At 39.9% G+C, this 25,393-nt stretch overlaps 1 protein-coding gene across 3 annotated transcripts; it reads left to right on the forward strand.

Annotated features, from left to right (window-relative positions):
- Positions 1 to 647: 647 nt before the first annotated feature.
- On the forward strand, positions 648 to 11,209 carry LOC115726294. Of its 3 annotated transcripts, none has more exons than XM_048276801.1 (2): positions 648 to 1,255; positions 11,082 to 11,209. In XM_048276801.1, the coding sequence occupies exons 1-2, from the start codon at positions 718 to 720 to the stop codon at positions 11,096 to 11,098; spliced, it is 555 nt and encodes a 184-aa protein (XP_048132758.1). In that variant the 5' UTR covers positions 648 to 717; the 3' UTR covers positions 11,099 to 11,209. The 3 variants fall into 3 exon arrangements, with proteins under 3 accessions (XP_048132758.1, XP_048132757.1, XP_030511960.1); XM_048276800.1 differs by having other exon boundaries at positions 648 to 1,251; positions 11,078 to 11,209; XM_030656100.2 differs by having other exon boundaries at positions 649 to 1,260; positions 11,087 to 11,209.
- The last annotated feature ends 14,184 nt before the right edge of the window (positions 11,210 to 25,393 follow it).

Genomic DNA, 25,393 nt, shown 5'->3' on the forward strand with positions numbered 1-25,393 from the left:
TCCCCAGCCATCGCTGCAGTCCAATGAGGGCTGCCGTCGTTGACGCATGGGGTTGTTGCCTTTGTCGGTGTCGGGCGAGGACTTTCCTCACTAGATTCAGCAAGGCAATCCTTGCTCGATGTTGGCCTCGCTAGCCCGGGTGAGGGCGAGGGTTGCCCTTGCACCTGACGCCTGTGTTCACTTGAGCCAATCATATGAACACAATGCAAGCGAGGGCAACAACCCAAGTGAAGGGCGAGGGCGACCCTCGTCTGACGGCCGTGATGGCTAGGGGAGGAGGGAGGAAAAAAAAAAGAGGAAAAATAAAAATTAAAAAGAAAATAGAACAGAAAAGGAATAAAAAAATTAAAAATGTGAAGGACGAAAGTGCCCTTTGACCAAGCTCTTTTTTGAATAATGAGGTCACTTTAAATTTTTATTTAAAGTAATATTCACTTCAAGTCATTATTTAAAAAAATAAAGAAATTTCGAGCTTCTATTTGAGATTTTTCATTTTCTTCTCGCCAACATAAATGGACGTAGTTGTCGTGACTTAGCTCGTCAATGCCGTCCCCGACCCGCCTACTCCCCCGTTTACTTTTCTTGTTTTTGTTTTATCAGCTCCCGTTTAGTCTTGACCAAGTCCGATGCACAGCAGCACCATATATTCATCATCATCATCATCATCCTCACACATCTCTCTCTCTCATCTCCATTTCATCTCCACACATCAGGAACATGTCCAACTTTGGAATCACTCAGAGACCATCCTCCATCTCTCCATCAACTCCCCAAATGGAAACTCCCCACGCGCCTAAAGCGCGACCCCTGAACAACGTCAAGCTCGCGTTCCCGTTCGGCCTCCCGGCCACCCCGGAAGCCGCCGCCGCCCGGATCATCAAGAACCTCTCCCACTTCAGCCTGTTCTACGCCCTTTTTCTGTGGGTCGGCTTGTCCATAAGCCTCGTGCCGCAGCGCAGGTACTCGCTGCTGCTGCTGATGGCCACGACCATCATCGCTAACCAGTACCTTATCATGCTGCGGCTGATGCCGAGCTCCATTTGCATGAACAAAGCTCTCGACAAGACGCTCGTCCTGGTGCCCGTGGCGATTGTCACGGCCGTGGGGCTCATCCTGACGCAGGCCGCGATCCACCTTTTCGCGACTCTGGGGATCGGACTACCGGTCATTTTGGTTCACGCGGTGCTTTGGAGGGAGGGCGGGTTCGTAAACGAGGAAGCTTCTGCTCCTGGTGAATTGGCTCCTCTAGTAGACGCTGTTGAATCGGTTTGATCGACGGAGTCGCCCGGCCGACCGATTGAGAAGAAATCAAGAAACCCCCCAACAAGCGACACGATTAGCTTGCGTAATCAAAGCTGCTTTCTTTTCCATTTCCTGTTTGTACTTGCTTTCTACAATTGGATCATGGCTTAGCCATCCCATGTTTTAAATTATCGGGCCTCAGAGTTCCGATCTCAGACGAGTGGATAAGAATAAGCTCCCTTCACTGATTCTCCTTCAAAGTAGTCTTTAGCCAATCGAAACACAAGTACTTGTCATGACAGGTTTGACTGTCTTTACCATGATGACGTGTGTTGAGCTAGTAATGCGGTTGTTTGCTAATAAAATGATGGAATTTGTTTAACAGGACGGCCTTCAATTCGAATTAGTTTATGCCATTCATTGGGATTCGGTTAGATCTCACCTATCGCGTCGCGACAACTCGTCGGGATTACCTTAGAATTGACCAAGTTGTATTCAATTAGCATATTCGGTAGATAATCATGCATTACGATTTGATCAACATGAAAGGGATGCCAAGTGATTTCTTCGGGGTGTCCGAATAATTTTTGGAAAATATTGAAGGGTATGTAAGTAATTTACCCTTACTTGAGATGTCCCCGTATTTTAAGCAATTTCATTTTGAAATTTTGACTGTGGCAAAGCATGCATTGATAACGCATCCTCATTAATAACTTAAAGGGATAAGTGTACCACAAATCCTAATATTTGTTGCGATAGTGTGATTGAATTTTAGAACTTTTAAAAAGTACAATTAAGTATTAAAACTTGTCAAATTAAAACAATGAAATCTCTCCATTAATTGTAACCTCTCAATAATCTAGTTAACTTTATAGGATTAAATGATTCACACGGTCCAAAAATTGAATCTTACTGAGTGTCAATTCTCCGGTTGGTTCCAATTTTTTTTTTTTTTTTTTACTTTTAAATTCTTGTCCTTCGTACTTTTATCTTCTTTTTCCTTTTCTTCTAATTCTTTTGTTTTTTGTTTTTTTAATTTCGTTTACGTGGTGCTCCATGAGCGCCATATGTATTAAGAAAATATAAATAAAAAAGCTACATTAATATTTTATATTAACTAAATCGGACAGAGTTAATAGAGGAGGGACTTGGGGAATATTGCAAAAAAAAGTCATAAATGTATTGCAATTGTGTCAATTCAATTCATTCTTAAACCTTTTTTTAGGCCAATTAAGTCATAAATCTTTTGCATTTGTGTCAATTCGGTCTATCTGGCCAATGTTGGCCGAAATTGCTGACGTTGATAAATTTTAATAATATTTTATCCAACTTTTTATTTATTATTTATTATTTTTTTCCTTTTCCTTCCTTCCTTCTTTTTTTATTTTTTTTGGTTATCACGGTAGTCGGCGAGCTGTGGCTGGCAATGGTAGCCGGAGTTCCCCAATCACTGGGCGCGGCCCTTGCCCGGATCTCCATGCGCACCCCTAATAGCAATATGGCTAGTAATGTTTTATGAGACAAAGTGCTGGGCGGTCAAAATAATAACATGTGCACAAAATGAGTGGAAGGGAGATGAAAATGCTTCCTTGGATATGCAGGCATACGAGAAGAGATGAGATTAAAACTATAAAAAAAGTGGGCGTTGCCCCGATTGAGAATAGGCGGTCCGAGATATTTTGGCTATGTTGAAGCGAAGGCCATCAGATGCCCCGATTGGGAGGTCTGAGCAAGGATTGAAATAAATGATTGGTTAAAAGAGGTAAGGAAGGCTTAGAAGGAAGTGAACGAGCCGACAAGATTATATGTCACATAAAATCCGATAATGGATCGAGGACAATGGCATAATAGGATTCATATAGCCGACACCATTTGGGATGTGTTTAGTCAGTTTTCCCAAGGGGCTCCAAAGCACCTTGAAAAAAATATAAGGTGTTAGGCAAATGTTTTGGGAACCCTATTGACCAAATGTTGGCATTGGAAAAGCTGAAAGTGTAAGGCAAATGAGGGCTTTTAGCATTTTCGGAATGCTGAAGCATCAATGATGAAATTTCCCGGTTGCCTGTTTTGCCCTCAAAGTTTTAATAAAAATCCATATTTGCCCTTTAAAAAGACACGCTAAACTTCTCTCAACACTCCCCCTTTTCCGCCTCTGCATCAACAACAAGGCTTACTTGTTGGTAGACATGACCGGTTCGGTCGAACCACCGGTTCGAGTTCCACGAAAAGGTAGAACCGGCGGTTTTGGGCCTGTTTCGGTTCCCGTTCGGAACCGCCGGTTCCCGAGCCCAACGGCTCTTTCCCCCGTGCCTCCCTTAAATTTATAAAAAAAAAAAAAAAAAAAAAAAACCGGGTCGGAACTGTGGGCCCGGTCAACGGGCCGGTTCCGGGCTCTTGGGCTCATTTGGCCATGTCTACTTGTTGGTGTTGCTGATTAGACTGAATTATAGAGATTTATTTGAAACAAGGAGGGAAACATAAAAATGTAAGAAATAAAACGGGGTGAAAACAGGCCCAAGCAAGTGTTGTGCCGGCCCATTAGCTTCTTCAGTGCAACTTTTACGTAGGATAGCTTGGTCCACGAGAGGGTTTCGGTTTTGTTGGAGTGAAAGCTTAATGTGTTATCTTCTTTACTCATTTCAATTCTTTTCATTTATTAAAACACCCTTTTAGAGTCATCCCCAAATAACAAAAGGTATTTCTTTTAAATGAATAACTCGGACTCTTGTTCCAAATGAATTTCTAAAAAATCATTTCGATCTTTGATTGCAAAAAACCATTTCGTTTATTGCTACCAACATACGTTTTGGTATAAATTGTAAGAATCTATTCTCTTTTTCGAGAAAAAGATCTTGGATAGTTAGGCTTACCCTACCCCCATTTTTTTTCCCATTTCCGAACCTAAGATCTCCCTCGAAAGACATTGGTTTTTCTCATTGCAGCGAAACGGGTGCGTTTAATTCAGTTTTAAAAATGGGCTTTGAGGCTTGAAAGACCTTTGAGCAAATATTGAAGTGTCCAGCAACATTTTTTAGGAAATGCTAACTTTTCCAAAATCCTTCCAAGCCCCTTAACCCAATGCAAGTCCTGCCTAGTCTTGGAATTTAAGCATTTTTGGAATGCTATTTTAGGGATTAATGAACTTTTTCCTTCAAATTTTTCCTTCACTAAAATTTTTAGAAACCCTCAACACATGACATTGCTAACGAGCCAAGTCATGCGCGCAGCAAGCCAAATCTGACTCGTTAATCTTCAAATAGTTTGTTATCATGAAATGATATGATGATTATTGGATATAAAAAGAACTTATTGTTAACATGACGAGAAGTGATAGTTGATCATAAAAAGTGTTGATGGGTTGAAAAGCAGTGATGTTTCTATTTCATGAAGGGGTCATGGAATAGAAACATAATGCTCAAAACGGGTATGCTATCGCTCACAACAACGGTACTTCTTCATAACTACGGTCTGCCTTCTAACTTTTGAGCATCATGAAACTAAACCATAAAACTTTCTTGTTCCAGAATTTCTATTTCACGGGATCCACAGAGTGGCAGGTGAAGAGCATATATATAACCAATGCATCATACTAAGCCAATAATACTATTTTGACCAGATGACAACACCAATCCAGGGGGTACAAGAGAAAATTTAGAAAGCCATTGGAATATAAGAACACACTTTTATTTAGAGGAGGGCTAGTCCGCCCAAACCATTACAACCTACTGCCTTTTATAGGCCAAACGAGTTCTCGGAATTCAAAGTTTACCATAAGAAAACAGACATGATAGTGAATAGTGATAATGAATAGTAACATGTTCGGTATTAGTTACTATAGTATCACTATTAGTCACTTTTTCAAACAGTGAAAATACTTTTTGCTATAGTGAAATCACTATGCATCACACAAGCTTGTCTAATCTGTAGATCTGCAAAATCACTTTTCGAGATTTCACGTCCGAGGAGGTGAGATCTTCATCGTTGCTCTCACGGGCAAACTGTTCCTTTAGTGCTCTTCTTGATTTCTCGGGCAGCCAAGACGTTTTCAAAGTTATATTTAGTCACTTTAACCTTTTTTCTTGGTCTCCTTGGTGCAAGAGCATCAGATTCTCTTCTCATCATCTGCAAAGTATTGGATTCTCTTCTTGTCATCTGCAAATCATTGGATTCTCTTCTCCGCATCTGCGGTTGAGGCCAACCAAAAAAATCTGTGTTCTCCGGAACATCATATGGAGGTACGTCATATGGAGGTACATCAATTATCATATATGTAGGATAAAAATAAAATTCCACAAGTCTTGAGAAAGAGGGCCACCCCATGGATCTAGCTGCTGGTTGTTGTGAATGATTTGCATTGAACTCTACAAGAGCTCATCGGATACCATCTCTAGTAGGTTCCTTGGCTTTGAAGTAATCCCATGGTACTTCTTTATTATAAGCACTCGACTAGATTTCTTTTGGAATTACCTGGTTCTTTTCACAAAGTGTTTTTCGTATCGCTCTATATTCCCCATCAAGATCTGCAATACTACAACCATAAGACATAAACCGTAGCAAAGGAAACCAAAGGACCAAGGTATTCTAGCTCACAAGATTGGGGAGGATGGAATCTATAAGTAAGGAAAATATATCTTCATGATCAGCGAAAAATCACTATGGTTTGGATGACATTCTCCGGGTAGCCATACTTTATTTGTAGGTGAGTAATTTAGATTTCGAATTCGACCCACCAATAGCACATGGGCCAAAACCACTAGAGCATTTCCACTAGATGCTTGAAATAGGAATCTTCATGCCCTTCTTCACATCTTTTGATATATTGTAAAATTCTTGCAGTAGGGAATTCAATTGCAATAGTGAAGTTATGGAATACATATAAGAAAGAATCATTTGAGTTCCTTAGGGGATATGACTAGGCTGATTGTGAACACATGAATGAATTGATAATCATTTCTCGGACCAAATGGTCCGGGATTAAGCCCACCATACTATCCGAAGATCTTGAGCTGGTATTCCCACATCATTTTTCTAAGGCAAGACATAAAGAATCAAATAATTACGGATGAATGTACAAAAAAAAAAAATACTTAATTGTATGAACCGAAAATCCAACATTGCTATTACAAGAATTACAAACCTTTATGGGGATCCATCATAGAGTTACCTCATGGGGAGTAAGTCGCACCCACAAATGATATAAATACAACCAAGAGATAGAATAGTTCTGGCAAGGGCAAGGGCATTACTCGCCCCCTTAGCAAGAGAGAAGAGCCGTAGAATCTTCTTTGTTGGTGGAGAGATGGGACTTCTAGGGCATATCCAATTCTGAGGAATTTGAACTGGAAGAGAAATCATGGAACATAAAAATGGATATTGAGGCCAAACTTTCATTAGGCCTCGAGAGAAAATCTGCTAGAGCATTTTTCTCTCCTTTAACATGCTTGGTGTCAAAGGAATACTTTGAAAACCATTCTGCCTGATGTAATAACTATGGATGTGAAAACATCTTCTACTTATACTTCATCGTTTGAGGAAAGGATGCCATATCTATTTCTACGAGAAAATAATTAACGATAAGATGGAATTCAAACTTTTTTTATCTCATACTTAACAACAAAAATTTCTTTGAACATAGAATGGTAATAAATCTCGGCCTGTGAGAATCTTCCACTTTTGTAACCATAGATTCTTCTTTTACCATCTTCTTCTTCAATGAGAATCGCTGCCGAGTATTTATCATTGGCATTAGTTTGAGAGTTCTCTTTCCATTGGAAAATACCTTTGAATTAAAGCTTAATTAATTAGAAAAATGTCTAATTCAAGCCCGTAAGAAGCAAACAAGCCCACAAAGGAAACCACAAGACATCGGGAAAAGTACACTAGAAGTGCCATAACTTTTGTACGGCGTTTACTTGAGTGCCATAACTTTCAAAACGTTCATTTAAGTGCCATAACTTTAAAAAATCGTTCACTTGAGTGCCATGTTGACGTGGACACCGGAAAAGCTGATGTGGCACGCCGGAAAAGTTGCTATAGCACTCAAGTGAACGATTTTGCTCCGACGTGGCACTCAAGTGAACAATTTTTGAAAGTTATAGCTCTTAAGTGAATGTTTTGAATGTTATGGCACTCAAGTGAACGCCGTACACAAGTTATGACACTCATGATGTACTTATCCCCAAGACATCTAAGCCCATTTGTAGGACTAGCCGAAATCCTTAGGGGTTTGAACAGAATTTCTTCCCTAGGGGTCAAATTACAAATATCCAAAAGCTAGGGGACTATTCCGTAAATAGATGAAACTAAAAACCTAGCGAAAACTCTATAAATAGAGTCTTACATTACAAAATTCTAGGTCGGCAACTCATTCTTCAAAAAAACACTTGAGAAACATGAAAGAGGGAGAGGGAGAAGCTTCTCGGCCGAAAATCGGTCTCGGCCGAGTCCCCCATCTGCCCGATCGCCACCATCGTTGGCCCAACATAGCTACTGCCTTTGCCGTGACACCAATCAAGACCTGCATTTGCTTCCCCACCCGAAGTTGTTCCGAACCCAAGCCACTGGCCACCGTTCTCGCCAAGCCGAGCCCATCCGCAACGACCCTCTACGCCGCAACAAGCTTTTCCCGTGAACCGATGCTGTTCGATATAGTTGTTGACTAAGCTGTCTCCTCTCGACTTCTTTGCTGATCCAAAGCCACCGACCGAGCCGCGATGACAGCCGAGAGATACCATTCGACAATCTTGCTACCTCGGCGGCGCTGCCATTGCCGTGCGAGTCTTCGATCTCCCTCTTGTACCTCGATGAAGCTGCAAATCTCGTCACCGTCCTTGCCGTGTCCTTGATCCGCTGTCCCACAATTGAGCTTATGTTTTGGTAGATCTCTCAACGAGTAGCCGTGAAGTCCCCATCATTAGTGAGCCGGATCGGGAACATGTGATCATCGTTTACGCTAGTCCCGTCGCTAGTTGTCGTTGCCGCCGCCGCCGCCGTCGCGAGTCAAACCGCAACCGAGTGACCCGACAACCGCGAGCCCCATCGCATCCAGCCATCGTGAGCTGTTGCAAGGTGTCGTGATCCGACGAGCATATGTTCAAATTCGGGAAGTTTATCCGCGAATTAGGTAACAATTGTGATCCTAAATATCTTGTTGCCTAATTTGAATGTTTGAATATCTAACAATACCTTTCGAGCATGCAGATAATGCTGCTAGATTCAGCGAAAATATAAAATCTTTATCATTGTTAATTTAATCCGTAAGACTTTTCTAATTATTTTGATTTCAAAGATTGTCAGTAATTGAGAATTTAATCCGAAAGATGCCTAATTATTCTATTTCGATTGTCGCAATCTGAAATTGCATATTCTGAATGGATACATGTAGATTGCGAAGTGATATCTGTTTTTTGTGCGGACGTGCTGCATGTTTTAAAGCTTTAAAAGATTTCATAATGTAGATTAGAATCATTTTAGAGTAGAATGTATCCAAGGATAGAATATTTGCATGATAGAGATTTGCGTAATAAATAATATTTGCATGTTAGAATATATTATAACTTAGGATAGAATCATTCTAGATAATCTTGCATTTTTAGATCTTATCTGCATGTTAAGACTACATTTGCGTGTTTAAATTAATCTATTTAGGATAGAATAGGATAAGATTAGGCTTAATTTCATGCATAATCTAGGCTAAATATTGATTTTGTTAGATAGTATAATTAGGCCATCAATTAATTGCAAATATTCTGTCCTAGGACAGAATATTTGCATCATAGAGATTTGCGTAATAGATTATAACTTAGGATAGGATCATTCTAGATAATCTTGCATTTTTAGATCTTAATCTGCATGCTTAGACTACATTTGCAACTTTAAATTAGTCTATTTAGGATAGGGTAGGATTAGGCTTAATTTCATGCATAATCTAGAGTAAATAGTGATTTTGCTAGATAGTTTAATTAGGCCATCAATTAATTCCGAAAATGATTAAAAAAATGCCACATTTGCCATGTCATCATGTATTCCACGTCATCAATGCCACGTCATTTAGAATTCAAGATAGGTTAGTTAATTAATTCATCATATAGCTGCATGTTAGGATTAGTTTAATTTAATTGCATGCCACGTAGGTTAGTCACGCAGTTAATTAAAGTCATGTCATATGCATCCGTTAGGATAGTTTGCATAGTTTCCACTTCATTGCATTTCGATAGATTTCATGCATTGCATATAGGTTAGTCTTTTTACTAAAAAAGCGAAAATCATGAAGCGAGATTAATTGTTTGGCATATGCTACATGCAAATTATTTGACTTGCCTTGGGTGTTTATTTCATTGAATGCGCACCCACATGATAAGCTTTGTTTGTGACATAGGTTAAAATTAATCTACGATGCCTGCTAAACATCATTGAGAAATCTAGTGGAACTAAGTCCCTAGACTCATTATCTCTTGTTCGTAGGAATAAAGGAATAAAGCATTCCTCCCAATAATTTATTCGGTCCAATTCCCGGTTCCGGGGAGATAGGACCGAATAATTTTTTTTATAATTTAATTTCTTCGACTCAAGGCTTTTATCAGAGTCGAGGAGACAACACATATGAGAGAGAGATCGAAATCTGAAAGCATTGTGTGCCCATCTACCCTAACTAAAACATTCTCCAGTTTAAGGTCTCTATAAATGATGCCAAGCATATGCAAGTACTCCAAGCAAGGAGAACTTCCGCCACATAGTACCTGCGAAGCAGAGGTTTCATGAAGTTTTGAGCAACTATACTTGGCAAATGATATGATGTCTGTAGAGAGGGAGAAGCAGCCATTTCACCAGCTCCATTGAACCGTCCGGACCGAACCGGTCCCAGGACCAATAGGTTTGGTTCCGGTTCCGGGGTGGGACTGGACTGGATCAAGAATCAATCACCCATGAAGGCAACACATAAACACAATGTCTTTCGATTGACGATGACAACGACAACGACATGGATTCGAGTCAATGCTAAGTAAACGCATGAAGCGCGTCGAGACTTTTCTGATCATGAGAGGTTTCCTGGGTGCTCCATGACAAGTTGACCGTCTCCTGTTGGAATTTTCTGGGCCTTTTCTTCTCGCCAACATGAATGAACGTCCCTGTCATGACTCTAGCTCGTCTACTCTTATTGTCCTTCTTTACAGTCCAATGCCGTCCTTGACCCGCTTACTCCCCCATTTACTCTTGAACAAGTCCAATCTACAGCAGCACCATATATTCATCACCATCCTCACACATCTCTCTCTCATCTCCACACCAAAACAAGTCCAGCTTTGGAATCACTCAAAGACCGTCCTCCATCTCTTCATCAACAACTACCGAAATGGAAACTCCCCTCGAGCCGAAAGCGAAATCCCTGAACAACATCAAGCACGAATTCCCGTTCGGCCTCCCGGCCACCCTGGAAGGCGCGGCCGCCCGGATCATCAAGAACCTCTCGCACCTCAGCCTGTTCTACGCGCTCGTGCTGTGGGTTGGGTTGTCCATAAGCCTCGTGCCGGCGCGCAAGTTCTCGCTGCTGCTGCTGATGGCCATGACCATAATCGCTAACCAGCACCTTGTCATGCTACGGCTGATGCCGAACTCCATTTGCATAAACAAAGCTCTCGACAAAATACTCGTCCTGGTGCCCATGGCGATTGTCACCACCGTGGGGCTCATCCTGACCCAGGCCGCCATCCACCTTTTCGCAACTCTGGGGATCGGAGTACCGGTCATTTTGGTTCATGCGGTGCTTTGGAAGGACGGCAGGGTCGTAAATGAGGAAGCTCCTGCTTCTGCTCCTGGTGAATTGGCTCCTCTAGTTGATACTGTTCAATCGGTTTAATCGACGACGCGACGATTCCAGAGCCGTTCGGGAGATCGATTAAGAAGAAATCGAGAACCCCCCAACAAGCAACACGATTAGCTAGCATAATCTAAGCAACTTTCTTTTACATTTCATGTTTATGCTTCATTTCTGTTGGGTTTTATGGGACTATTGGAGTATTGTGGTCCACCAACGTAGGCTATCCTAGCCCTTTACCGAAGAAATAACTGCACTCGACAGTTACTTGGAAGATAACGTTGAAAGAAACGTTACTTGGCAGTTTCTCATATCTGTTCAATATGAGAAAAAGGAACGATATTTACTTCTATAGTGAAAGAAAATCAGAAAACTACTTCTCTCCCAATTGTCTTTAAGGAAGGACGGACAATCTCCGGAGGGATTGCAACGGGTACATTTGATTTGCGAAAATGAGATATATTCATTCTATGATGTATTTCTCCGATCAGTGATTCAAGTAAAATCGTGGGCTCTTTATTTCCGTGTAATTTCACTGCGTATATTGTGGAATGCGTTCCCTTCACTTGCTACAATTGGATCACACTTCACATGTTTCCAACAATTGGGCCAGGGAGTTATGAACTCAGATAGGTGGATAAGAAGATGTTCCACTTCAAGGATTCTCCTTCAATATCGGATACACACTTTTTTTTTTTAGGATAATATGATGAAAAACTCTAAATTGACACTTTTATAATAAATTTATTTTAAATGATCTATTTACCACTAAAAACCCCAAACTAGTACATTTATAACAAATATACCCTCTGTTAGGTTCCGTTAAATCTTACAGTCAAATTTCTGAGTTGGATGACACAAGGATAACACGTGACAATTGACGGGTGTATTAGTTTGGAGTCTTTTGTGGTATTAACCCAATTTAATGGAAACTAATGAATTGCAAATTTGTGGCATGTGTACAACTTTGAGATTTTTAATGGTCAACAAATTAATCTTGGATAAATTTATTACAAGTGTATCGGTTTGAAGTTTTTGGTAGCCAAAAAAGTAATCTGGAGTAAATTTGTCAGGTGTATTAATATGGAGTTTTTCGTGGTATTTAATCTTCTTTTTTTTATAGATTTATTGGCCAACTGAACACAAGTGATAGTTTGAATATTAGATTCAGAAGGATCATAGTGCTTGTCATCATAGGTTTGACTCTCTAGCATGACATACGTTGAGATTTCTGCCCTCAAGTAAAGTGGTTTTTTGCTAATAAAATGATGGAATTTGTTTAACAGGACGCAATTTAATTCGGATCTGCTAATGTAATTCATTGGGTTTCACTTGATCTCACCTATTTCGTCACGACATCTCGTCACAATTATCTTGGAGTTTGAGCCATCGTGCATTAAAATTTGAGGAAAATAGAAGGGGTGTCGAGTAATTTCTTAGGGGGGTCCAAATAATTTGAACGAAATTGAGGGAGTCCGCCAGTAATTTACCCAACTGAAAGTACTTGAGATGTCCGAATATTTTAAGCAATTCCATTTCGAAAGTTTAACTGTTTATCATGCAAAACATGCATTTATAACGCCTCCCTATTAATATATTAAAGTTACACGTGCATCAGAAATCCTAATATAAATAAAATTAAGTACTAAAACTTGTCAAATTGATGCAATTAAATCTCATTGTTATATCCATCCAATTAGTCTAACGAAAACTGTTGACATGACTTTTCATGTTATTTTCTTAAGATGTGGGACGCAAATGTGGCACCCAATAGGCATGGCATCAATTAGAAAACTTGAAAGTTGAAAAAGAAAAATGAAAAGTAAAATGAAAAGATATTAAGAAAGAGGACAAAAAAGTGGGTAAGAATTACAAAAAAAATGTAAAACCTAAATAAGCCGGCGCTCAATCCCAATAAACGAGCCACCACCGTTGGCTGCACCGACAGTGGAGGAGCGGCATTGCTCGTCAGTGAGTTTGACCGTCGAATCTCTGTCGACGGTGTGGGGCTCCTTGGCACCTCGCACGAGATCCTCTTCGCGGCCACATTGTCACGGTGGCTTCTGGTGGCTTTCTCTCGTACTAAAGCGAGAACCTAGATCCGTGGCTCTGTCCTTGGTCGGGGTCGAGACCAAGAATGTCCTTACGCTGCCTTTTACTTGAAAATTTAAGAAACCAAGCTCTCAATGATCCGGTTAAATTCACAGGATTAAAACGATTCACGCGGTCCAAGAGGCAAATTTAATCAACGAGCGCCGTTCGCTAGCTAGTTGGAAGATTTTTTTATAGCTTTCATTTTTATTTTTATTTTTAAATTCGTATGCTTCCTATTTTATCTTCTTTAGATTTTTTTATAGCTTTCATTTGATCCCCCTTAATTTAGGAATAGGTATTCTTCGTTCCGCATTGCTATACTACAATGCTCACCTGCTTGAAAGCCGCGTTGGTCAAAAGATTCGTTTACCAAACACCGATATATATTGGGAGTGAGCCACCACCAATCAATTATCGGCTTTGATACCATTTGTTGGAAGCGCGTAGCAGAAGTTCGATATATTCATCGGAGGAAATGGACAAGAAGGAGCCCAAATCCGAGCCTGTCAACATATCTAGCTGGGCCCACCTTCATTCAAAATCTTAAGCCAATGAGTTATGCACTAATCGGGATATATTAACTGCTCAACACTATATCAATTCTCCGATATTAGATTTACGTAACACAACTCATACGTGCATTCCAACAATAAAGAAGCATAACCTTAAGACTAACCAATAATTTGATCGGAGAAAAAGTTGATAAGTTGCCCAAAAGATTTGGTAATGTTTAAAAGTCTATAATTTACTTATATATACCTTGACAATTTATTAGATTACCTGCTAACTTCTACACAATCAAATAAAAAGTTGCCAATTTGATATAAGGGTTTGTGTAATTAGCTGTGTAGGAAAATTGTAAAAAAAATCCTAAACCTATTGCACTTTTACCAATTCGGTTATAAATATTTTAATTTTGTCAATTCAGTCATAAACCTTTTGAATTTGTACCAATTCAGTCCATCCGACCAACTTTGACTGGTTGATGCCGACGTGAATTCTGTTCGGCATTGACATGGACATCAACGCCGACATGAATAATTTTTAATAATATTTTAATATTTCTAAGAATTATTATTTTTATTTTTCTTTCTCTTTTCTTTTTTCCTTCTTCTTCCTCTAGCCGGTCGTGGCGGCGATTGGTTAGAGGCCGGGGCCGACAAGGCTGCGCTCCCCCAACCCCCTCCGGCCACTGGCGAGGGCAAGCCTCGCGACCTTGCCTAGGCCGGATATGGACGAGGTCGACCTAACCAGTCCTAGACTCTAGTCGATCGTCGAGGAAGAAGAAAGGGAAAAAACAGGAAAGAGAAAAAAAATAAATATTATAAATTGTCCAAATCAAAATTGGCGTCCATGTCGGCGCTAGCCAATCAAAGTTGGTCGGATGGATTGAATTGGCATTAATACAAAAATTTTAGGATTGAATTGACATAAATGCAAAATGTTTAGGACTGAGTAGGCAAAATTGAAAAGTTTAAAATGAAATCGGGAAAAGTACAATATGTTTATAATTTTTTTTTTATAATTTTCTCTTAATTGGGACTTGAGGAGATTTCTAATTCAGCAACCGAAGACTAATTATTGAAACCTCATCAATTGCTTGCCAACTCCTATAGACAGGGACCGCATGTCTGGGCCAAAAGTCTTGACTAAACGGGTTTATAGCCCTAGCAGGTTTATCCATCACCTCTAAGTAGTGAGGCCTCGATGCAAACTCCTCCAGAATCCGCACGCACAAACTTTTCAGGTATGCAATAATCGCATTTGACACTGGTCATAAAGAAGATACGTCCGGTTTAAATGAGAATGTTTCCTATTTGGAGAATCGTATGGGAAGAACGACCTCTGTGTCTGGTAATACTTTGAGATAAAAAAGAATTACCAGAAAGATTACCAATTCAATTATAAACATATTGTACGGATGTGAATTCATTCCTAAATTTTTTTAATTTTGTTAATATAGTCTTTTGATCGACGGCGACATGAATTCAAGTCAATGCTAAGTAACGCATCAAGTGCAACGAAATTGTCTTATTGTTACATGTTTTGTAGGTGCACTCTGTAAGGACGAGCGGTAGAACTTTTTGGGTCATTTTTCTTGCCGATCTTGTCTCGACTTTAGCTCATCAACTCTAAGTCTTTCGATCAAGGACGGCATGAATGCAAGTTGATGCTAAGTCAATGTATCAAGCTCATTGAAAATCTCTTATCTTTAGATGTATTCTAGGCGCTCGATGAAAACCCGAACCATCACTTGTTGGAATCTTTTGGGTCATTTTTGTCACCAATATAATAGAATGTCCTTCGACATGACTTTAGCTCGTCTATTCTTACGTTCAGTCCAATGCACAACACCATACATATTCAATACCATATGTTGCGTCCTCGCCTTCGACCTCCCTCGGAGGGACCGGCGGATTTAGAGGTATTGCCATAGATCAATGGCGTGGACTCTCCCAAGTCCTACCTCGCGTGATATTGGATTTCTTTTTACTGATTAGCAAACTAAAATGCTATTAAAAGTTGCCACTAGCCTATTAGGGTTGGCTAGAAACTAATCGAGACACGGGAGGGTTATCTCAATTCCTACGCAACCAGAGCTTCTAGGTTCGGGGACTTGTTTACGCTAACTAGATAATTAACGCCTTTCGGTACCTAACCGATCGATATTCCCTAATGTGATCACACATTCTGCATATCATGTTTAGCTCATCAGGTATCTAACCAAGTACTAAATGATCATACATAATGTTTTTCTGTCATTTCATGCAATTATCTATTTATTCTTAACCTAACAATATAGGAAAGACGATTAACATGCAATTTTTCAAAAGACAGTGTTATAATAAACACTCAATTAAGTAAATATGCCAAATAAAAATCAGGATATGCACATGCAAACCAAATCTATGATGAGGATATTTAAACAAACAATTTCGACTCGAAAATCGAATTACAACAATATCAGGCCGGATTGGACATCGGTCTTCAATCAATGCCAATATGAGGTATGAAAATTCTCACTAAGGGTAAAAATGTCATGAAAAATAATTTTTTAATTTTCTGAAATTTTTCTGATTTTTATTTTTATTTTTTTATTTTTCGAATTTTTTTTTTTTTATTTATTAAACGGAGTCGGGTGCGGGTCGGGTTCTCGGACCCGGACCTAGATCAAGTTGTCGGGCCTGATCTGGTCCGAAGGAGTGAACCAGACACGGGGCCCGGTGGGCACAAAAGGGTTGAGGCCCACTTTTTTCTATTTTGACTGAACTAGGTCTAAAATTCCTTCTGGCCCAACTTCAGCACCCAAGCCCGCACAGGCCCAGCAGCCTCTCCTCATTTCGGCCCACTCAAGAAGCCACACAACCCAGGCCCAAAAAGCCTTTATTTTCTCCACATCGGCCCAACCGAACCCAATCTCCTCCTCTTCAGCCCAGCTCCCAATGCCTAACCCACACAGGCCCAGGAGCTCCTTTTCATTTCTTATAATCCAAGCCCCACGCATGAGTGGCCCAGACTACAACCCAAGTAAACATCCTAATCTGCATCTCAGCCCAACCTCCACTGTTCATCGTCTGCAAGCTCACGCACGCAACGCGCACTGCAACTACGGCCGTGAACAGAATTGACGTCGCCACCAGCCTTCGCTCGCCTGCATTGCCTTCCGTCGGGATCCGCTTATCGAGTAGTTGCTAGGCCACGCCCGCCTGACCTGCTGGACGCCTGTTCGGCCCACTTCGTGTTTACCGGTGTTCGCCACCTGCCGATGCTTCGATTGCTCTTCGTTACCTTCGGATGCCAATGACAGCCGCCATGCTTTGCTCGCCTGGATCCGGTCACCTTGCAACTATCATCGGGATCTGCTTGAGTGTCGTTACTGGCCCGACTAGTCTTGCCACCGTTCTGCACACCACCAAGGCCAGACCTCCAACGGGCGGGCTTCCGGCCATCGTCGGACTAGCTAGTGGATATCAGCCGCCTTTTTAACAGCCCCGAACATCCTCCTTTGTATTACTACCGACCCACTAGCTCAGACAGGCCAAACCAACCTTGCCGCTTCGACTCCCCTCTTCCCGGCTCCTAAACCGACGTCTTGAATGAGCGAAGGCAACCAAACCCGAAACAGTGTGCCTCTGGCTACCGTCCAGTCGACCACCTGAATAGATCGCGACTCCAGAACATAGCACGGACCACAACCTCTACAAAGGGACACGAACGCCGAGAAAAACCAACAGGAACCGCGGGGGGGAACGGGAAAAGTGACTGTTTGAGGCCAAATTCCAACTTAAAAAAAAGTGAAAGCCCAGGTAAAGAAGTGAGCAAACAACAACCCTTTTACTCAGCGCACATAACTACTAACGTTAACAAAAAGCTGTTCATAACTCGACCGTACAAGACCGTGACGGGACTCGAGGCTTACCTAGTTCAAGAGCGTTACCAGCTATAGGACTACTGAAGGTATGGTGACTGGCAAACTGTGATGGGCGGAAATGGTCTTTCCCGCCTAGGGCATGACTGGTTCCTGTTTCCTTGCACCTCAACTCCCCTCTGCCTTTTTCTGGTTTTTCTCCATTTTTGGGATAGCCAAGCCGAGCCCCTTTCTTCTTGGAGCCGAACCTCTTTCGGAGCCCGAGCCAAACGAACCAACAGCCAGCCCATTTCTCCTTCTTTTATCATCTTCTTGACTCATTCCCCAAGTTTCAATCTGCGGACGGGAGTGAAATCCGCTCGACGTAGACGTGGGTTGGTGAATAGCCACGTGAAGTGAGTGGTGAAAATGTGAGTGACGTGAATCTTGGGCAGCAGAGGGTGACGTGAGTGGGGGTGAAAAATGGAAGATGGGCTATTGGAAAATAAAAGGGGAGGATGGGCTGAGGAGGAGAAAAGAAAGAGATGGGCTGAGGAAAAATTTAAAAAAAGGGGAGATGGGCTATCCATTTGGGGTTGCCAAAATTGACCCATTAGACAATATTCTAACGGAATAAAATAAAATAAAATAAAATAAGATAAAACAAAACAAAATACGGGATTGCCAAAATTAGATGTCAACACCATCCTCGCTCATCTCTCTCATCTTCATATCATTTCACAAATCAAAACATGTGTCCGGCATAACACACAAACCATCCTCCATCTCTCCATCAACACTTCAAATGGCAACCCCCGAGGGGCCAAAAGTGAAATCCCCCAAAAAAAGACTCAACCTCGGGTTCCCGTTCAACCTCCTGGCCACCCCAGAAGCTGCAGCCGGCCGGATCATCAAGAACCTTTGTCACTTCAGCCTGTTCTACACGCTTGTTCCGTGGGTCAGACTGTCCATAAGCCTCGTGCCGCAGCACAAACCCTCGCTGCTCCTACGGATGGCCACGACCAATATAGGTAATCAGTACCTTATTGATGCCACAGCTGATGCCGAAAGCCATTTGCATACGCAAATCATGACCACCGTGGAGCTCATTCTGACAGAGGCCGGGATTCACCTTGCTGCCACTCTGGGGATCGGTGTGCCGGTCATTTTGGTTCGCGTGGTGTTCTGGAGGGACGACCTGTTTGTAAATGAGGAAGCTTCTGCTTCTGCTCCTAGTGAATTGGCTCCGCTGGTAGATGATGTTTGATCGGTTTAACTTATGTTGCGTACGATTCTGGAGCCATGTGCGCATACTTTCTTTTTTTTATCCGCTTATTTCCTCTTCATACTTCCTTTATACAATTGGGTTATGGCTTAGTGTTACACATGCTATCAATCATAGGGTGAAAGAGTTCTGATCTTTAGATCAGTGAAGAAGATGTCCCACGCTGGGATGTGTTTGGTAACATTTCTGTTTCCAGAAACAATTTATGTTAAGAAATAGTTTTTTCTATTTTTATTCCTTGGACGAGTTTATGAACAAAATTACGTGTTTGGTAATTGCACAAAATTTATATTTCTGGAATAGAAAAACAATAAAAATACGTGTGGTACGACCCTAAAAATTTCTATTCTTAATTTTTTTCATATAATTATAAAAATACGAGTGGAGGCTTAGGGCGTGCATTCTGCATCAACTTCCGGCAAGAAGTTGATTTTTCTACTTTAACTTAGAAGCAGAAGTTGATTTCTGATAAGAGAAATTCATTCGGTAACGGTTGAAAATTTTTATTTCTAAAACATTATTAACACAAAATCTTCTATGAAAAATTATTGTCAACCGCTGAAAAATTTATACTTCATTTTCAAGCTTTTTAAATTTCTTTAAAAAATAATTTTTATTATTAAAAATACTATTTCCTTTTTTTTTAAAAAGTAATTATTTATTTTTTGCTCCGTTTGCAGGAGATGGTGACTCTATGGCGGCGACGGGGGAGGTCGGCGGTAGATTGTGGTGACGGGCGGTGCGGTGGTTGATGGTTGGTAGCGGGGAGCAGAGGTGGTCGGCGGTTGGCGGCGGTCATGGCCGGCGGAGGGCGGTGGTGGCCGATGGTTGGCGGCAGGAGGCAGCTGGGGGGCGACGACGGTTGCGAGTGGCTATGGGTAGCAACCGACGAAGGCTTGCAGTGGTAGCGGTGGGCGATGGTCAATAGTTGGCCATGGTCGTGGGCACCGATGGGCGGCGGCCGGTGGAGGTCCGCGATGGGTGCCCGCAGGCGGTGGCCGACAATTGGCAGCGAGGGGCAGCGGGTGGCAATGGTTGTGGTCGACTATGGGTGGTGGTCGGCGATGGGCGGCGGTGGAGGTCTACGAAGGCGGGCGTGGTAAAAAATAGGGTAAGGACGTAATAAAAAGAAGGTGAGACGAGAAATACTTCTTGATTTTTTTTTTTTTTTGGGTCCAAGAAGTACTTCTTGAGCTGAAAAGCAACTTTTTTTAACTTCTCAAATTGGGGAAAAAATAACTTTAGAAGTGAAAATTCACTTTAAAAGTAGAAATTTCTTCTGAAAGTAAAAATTTTTACCAAACAGATTTCGTCGTCAGAAGTTATTTTATCAAACGGATTTCTGCTCCCCGAAGAACTTCTCAAGCAGAAATTCAGTTCCAGAAGTGTTATCATGCGCACCTTTAACAATTCATGTTTGATAAATTTGGAATTTTTTTAAGTCCTTAATTGATCAAGATATTCCAAAATATCCTTAGAAAACCTAACGTAATAATAGTTAGTAGAGGTGTCAAAAATACCCTACACGGTCCAACTTGACCCGACCCAAAATTTTCAGTGTTTTTCAATTTGGGTCGGGTCATGAGTAAATTATTTTAGGTAGTTTGACAATTCTGGTTGAGTCGGGTCGGTAATTTATTTTTATTTTTATTTCTCCTTCTTCTTCCCTTCTGACCTGCAATCCCTAGAATCGTAAAAAAGTCCCATAATTAACCAAAAGATAATATTTAAATATTTAATCCAAAAATTGATCATATATAACTCTGCCCTCCTCGTTGACTTCCACCACACCCACCTCCGATGAGCAAAAGATAGTACTTTGATAAAACTTAAGTGTTGACATAATTCATAAATATGAATACAAAACATTCGAATACAAATTTAAATTCTCTTCCATTATTGTCAATTCTTTCAGGATGCATATGAATTTCGGTGTGCCTTTTGTAAAATGTATTTGAGAATGCTGAATGAAAAATCTTAGCATAGAAATTAAAATAAATCAAATCGATTATTTGATTCTATCTTGACATTATTTTGGTGACAAGTATACTAAGGAAGTCCAAAGTATAAATTATCTTCTTAAAAAAAAAAAAAAAGGAAACCAGCTCAGCTCGACCGGACTCGACGACTTGGGTATATGAGGGTCGGGTATTGGGTTGGGTAGGGTTACACTAAGCTTGTTTCTCTAAAATGACCGTAGTTCTCTTTTTGTTCTCGGGAACAAAAAAATAACTTTTTTTTTCTTCTTGTTTCTATTCCAAATTTATTCAATGGCCATTGATTTGTTCCGCGGAATAGAAAAATAAATTGACCTTATCAAATAGATTTCTATTTTTTTTTCTGCTCTAGGAAACAAAAGGACAGGAAAAAGAGAGAAAGAGAAATGCTATCAAATGGGACTTTATTCTCCGTCAAAGTCGTAATCAGACTTTTTTTTTTTGTCGAGTTATTAATCAATTGCATTAAGTGCTAGATCGAAATGATAAATTCAGAAGGATTACAAATTGTCATGATAACATTTTACACTTTGGCATGACGAATATGAAGGTTAATAAAGTGGTTTCTTTATTGCAATTGATTAATAAATCGACAAAAAAAAGTTTGATTACGACTTTGACGGAGAATCAAGGCTTACTTGATAACGTTTCTCTTTCTCTTTTTTATACAACCAAAAAGAAAAGTGGTTTCTTTGCTTATATTATGATAAGATTTGTTCAGCACGACGTCCTTCTTGGGATTGAGAAATTTGTATTCAAATTAGGGTATTCAATAAATTATAGGCATATGACAAAAAAAATAAAATAAAATAAATTATAGGCATTACAATTTGAGCAAAACAAAAAGGGTCTAGAGTGATTTTTTAAAGTAATTTGAACAAATTGGGATAAGTGTCAAAAAAGTTCCAAATCTGTTGAATTGATGCCAATTCGGTCATAAACCTTTTAATTGTGTCAATTTAGTCCTAAACAATTTGCATTTGTGCCAATTGAGTCCATTTGGCCAATTGTAATTGAAAATCGCTGATGTGAACATTAGTCGTCCGACGTCGTAGAGCCAGCGGTGACATGGACTTTTTCTTTAATAATTTTTATCTATTATTTATTTATTTATTTTTATTTTTTTGGTAAGGATTTATCTATAATTTATTATTATTATTTTTTTGGTAAGGTATAATTTATTTATTTTCCTTTTTTTTTACTTTTTTTATTGAGGGCCAACGAGGGTCGCCAGCCATGGGCCCTTGCTCTGGCCTATGAGGGCCACGACACCGTTGGCCAATGTCGACCCATAGGAAAAGAAAAAAAGAAGAAGACAAAATAAAAAATACTATAGAATAAAAATTATCAAAAAAATGTCAACGTCAGCGTCGTACGTGCCACATAGGACTGTCGGCCCATAGGAAAAGAAAAAAAAAGAAGACAAAATAAAAAATACTATAGAATAAAAATTATCAAAAAAATGTCAACGTCGGCGTCGTACGTGCCACAGAGGACTATTGTCGTCAAAAATTGTTGGCTGGATGGACTTAATTGGCACAAAAGAAAAATATTTAGGATTAAATTGGTATAATTAAAATATTTAGGACTAAATTGGAATCAATGCAATATGTTTAGGACTTTTTTGACAATTTTCCCTGAACAAAATTGGAAGGGTTTGTTAGCAATTTACCCTACTGTGAAAATTGAAGATGTTTGAGAAATTCAAGCAATTTTATTTCGAAATTAGAACTGTTGATCATGTAAGGTATACATTTACGACTTTTCCTTATTTATATAATAGCTTGATACCACTTGATTTGCAATATTGTCTTAAATGAGTTTTATGTCAACTACCCACGAACGTTTGAATGACATAGGTTCATGGTACAGGAATTATCTTTCTTTTGAAAATCTTCTCAACAAATATTCTCTCTTTCCAATCGGTTTTACAAATTCCTTTATTACGACATAGGTTAAAGGAAAAATAATTCATCGTGTTCAATAGGTACTTATTAGAGCTTCAATTTCTTGTTAAGTTGGCTTTAATGAGCTCCGAGAAGCCTTGGATAAATCATGTGTTATGCAAAGATCCCGTCCTCTCTATGCGTAAAACTTTGGTCATGGAAACCCTTACCTTATTGAAGTAACAAATCAAAAAGCAAAAGGTCAGAAGGGGGAGTCCTCTGCAAATCAGCATGAAGATAGCATATCAAGCAAAGCATCCGCGAATTGGTCATTTAGAGATTTCTATTGATTTGTTTTTTATTCCTTTTCCATGTATACCAAAATTATTATCTTTTAACATCAGATTTGTAGGTGGTGATATCTTTATTTATACAGTACTATATATCAATGAATGAAACGTAAGCTTCATCGATTTAATTCTTTGTTTTCTTTATGATATCGGAGCCACGTAAGGACAATCTCTTCTTGTTAAAAAAAAAAAAAATGGTACAATCATGTAGCAAACTTCGCCAAACCCTAGATTTCTTCAAACATCAATGTGGCAAATTTTTTTTATATTGAAGCTTATCGAAAACAAATGCTTACTTTGGAAGACACAGGTATTATCTCCGATTGAAAGTCGGGACCTCCTTTGCTTCCTTACTGGTGGGACAATGGCAGTGCCACAGACTTGGACAACAAAAATGCAAATCAAGTCAATAAGCCAGAATATACATTATGGGTGCATAGTGACCAACTCGTAAAGTCTTGAATCGTGGGCACACTCTCGGAAGAGGTTCTCGAACATCCCGTCGGACTTCAAACAGAAGCAAAAGTATGGAAAGCTTTCATCGATCATTTCAAGCACGTTGCCCGAAGGACTTGATAATAGCTATAAGTCATTCAAAACGACTATGTTCAGGCCTCCTGTCTATTTCATGCTGAAGTGGTTGCACAACTTCAAAGTTATGAGTTAAGAAACAAACGCACTTCAACCATGCTTCCGAACTGTTCAAAGGCGTTTATCTCGCAGTGACGCAACGGTGGCTACAAAACAACCCTAGAGGAAGGAGTAGACGACCCACATTTGATCTAGGAGTCGTGGCTTTTCTCAAACAAACCAGAATGGTCGGCCATTTGCGGGAAACCATTATACTACTCAGCAAAGAAACACCGTCTGTTCACCGCCAAATTCAAAGTTGTGAGTGTAATCTCTCATCTATCAAATCTGTAATAAGAAGGGGCATGATGCATTGAATTGCTGGTATTGTTTCGACAACAATTATCGGAGTATCAATATACCCCACAGCCTAGCTGCTCTTCATATCTCAAACTCAAACTCACATGATGGAGAATGGCATTTGAACACCGGTGCTAATACTCATATGACAGGTAATCCAGGTAATCTTGTGGACACAATTCCTTACAATGGGCATGACAATGTGATAGTCGAAATGCTATATCACTGCTGATCACTCATATTGGGATTGGTCAATTTGGCAATGAGACCAGTCAGCTTTCACTTAATAATGTTCTTCGTTCCACAAATTAAGAAAAATCTATTGTTTGTCTATCAATTGGCACAAGTTTATTCTTGCTATTTTGAGTTTGATGTCTCTGGTTTTTCTATCAAGGACTCGAGGACACACCAAGTATTGCTGAAGGGAACTAATCATTAAGGATTATAAACCAATAAGAACCCTCATTCCATGGCATTCTTTTCTCGGAGAAACAAGATTGTGAATGAACTTTCATGGTATCGTCGATTAGGCCATCCAAATAGTTGTATTTTATAGCTTTTGCGGTCTAATGATTTGATTTCAGTAAATAATTCCATTGGCACTTTATGTCTAAGTTGTCAGATTAGTAAAAGTTCAAGATTGCCATTTTCTTTATCTGATTCTCGATGTTCTCACCAATGGAGAAAATATATTGTGATATTTGGTGATCGAGCTCAATTCCTTCTATGCAAAGATTTTGATATTATATAGTTTTTATTGATGGTTTTTATCGATATTGTTGGTTGTGAAAGTCCAATTTCTTTGAGATTTTCCTATCTTGATAGGAAAATTAAAAATTGTCAATATGATGGAGGAGATAAATTCATGAGTAATAATTTTCTCACGCATCTTCGTGAATGCGGCATACAACAACTCTCTTGTCCAGGTTCACTAGAGAAAAATGGTGCTCCGAGAGGAAACATCGACACGTTGTTGAACTTGGGCTTGCTACTTTATTTGAGGCATCTATGCCACTCAACTATTGGTGGAGTCACTCACAACAATGAATTATTTGATAAATCAGCTTCCTTCAATTGCTTTGGGCAACCAAAGTCCATACTCGGTATTATTCAAGAAGGACCCCGATTACTCATTACTTTTAGTATTTGGTTCTAGTTGTTATCCATATTTACGCAACTATGCAATGAACAAATTCGACAATTGCCGCGCGAATTTTTGGGAAATAGTGAAAAGCACAAAGGGTACCGTTGTCTTCATCAATCTATCGATCGTGTTTATATATCTCGACATGTTGCATTTGATGTGCATTACTTTTCTTTTGCCTCCTCTTCTCAGGTTGCTACTACAACTAAGGGGGAGCTATTGCAATGGTGTTCAACTTTAAGTTCACCGCAAAGAAAAGCTTTTGATGATTATTTGACTATGCCCCAATCTAGTCCAAAAGTT

This window comes from Rhodamnia argentea, chromosome 3 (genome assembly GCF_020921035.1).
Source record: "Rhodamnia argentea isolate NSW1041297 chromosome 3, ASM2092103v1, whole genome shotgun sequence".
NCBI lineage: Eukaryota > Viridiplantae > Streptophyta > Magnoliopsida > Myrtales > Myrtaceae > Rhodamnia > Rhodamnia argentea.

Coding starts and splice junctions, on each gene's coding strand:
- LOC115726294 (XM_048276801.1), top strand. CDS start 718: ATGTCCAACTTTGGAATCACTCAGAGACCATCCTCCATCTCTCCATCA.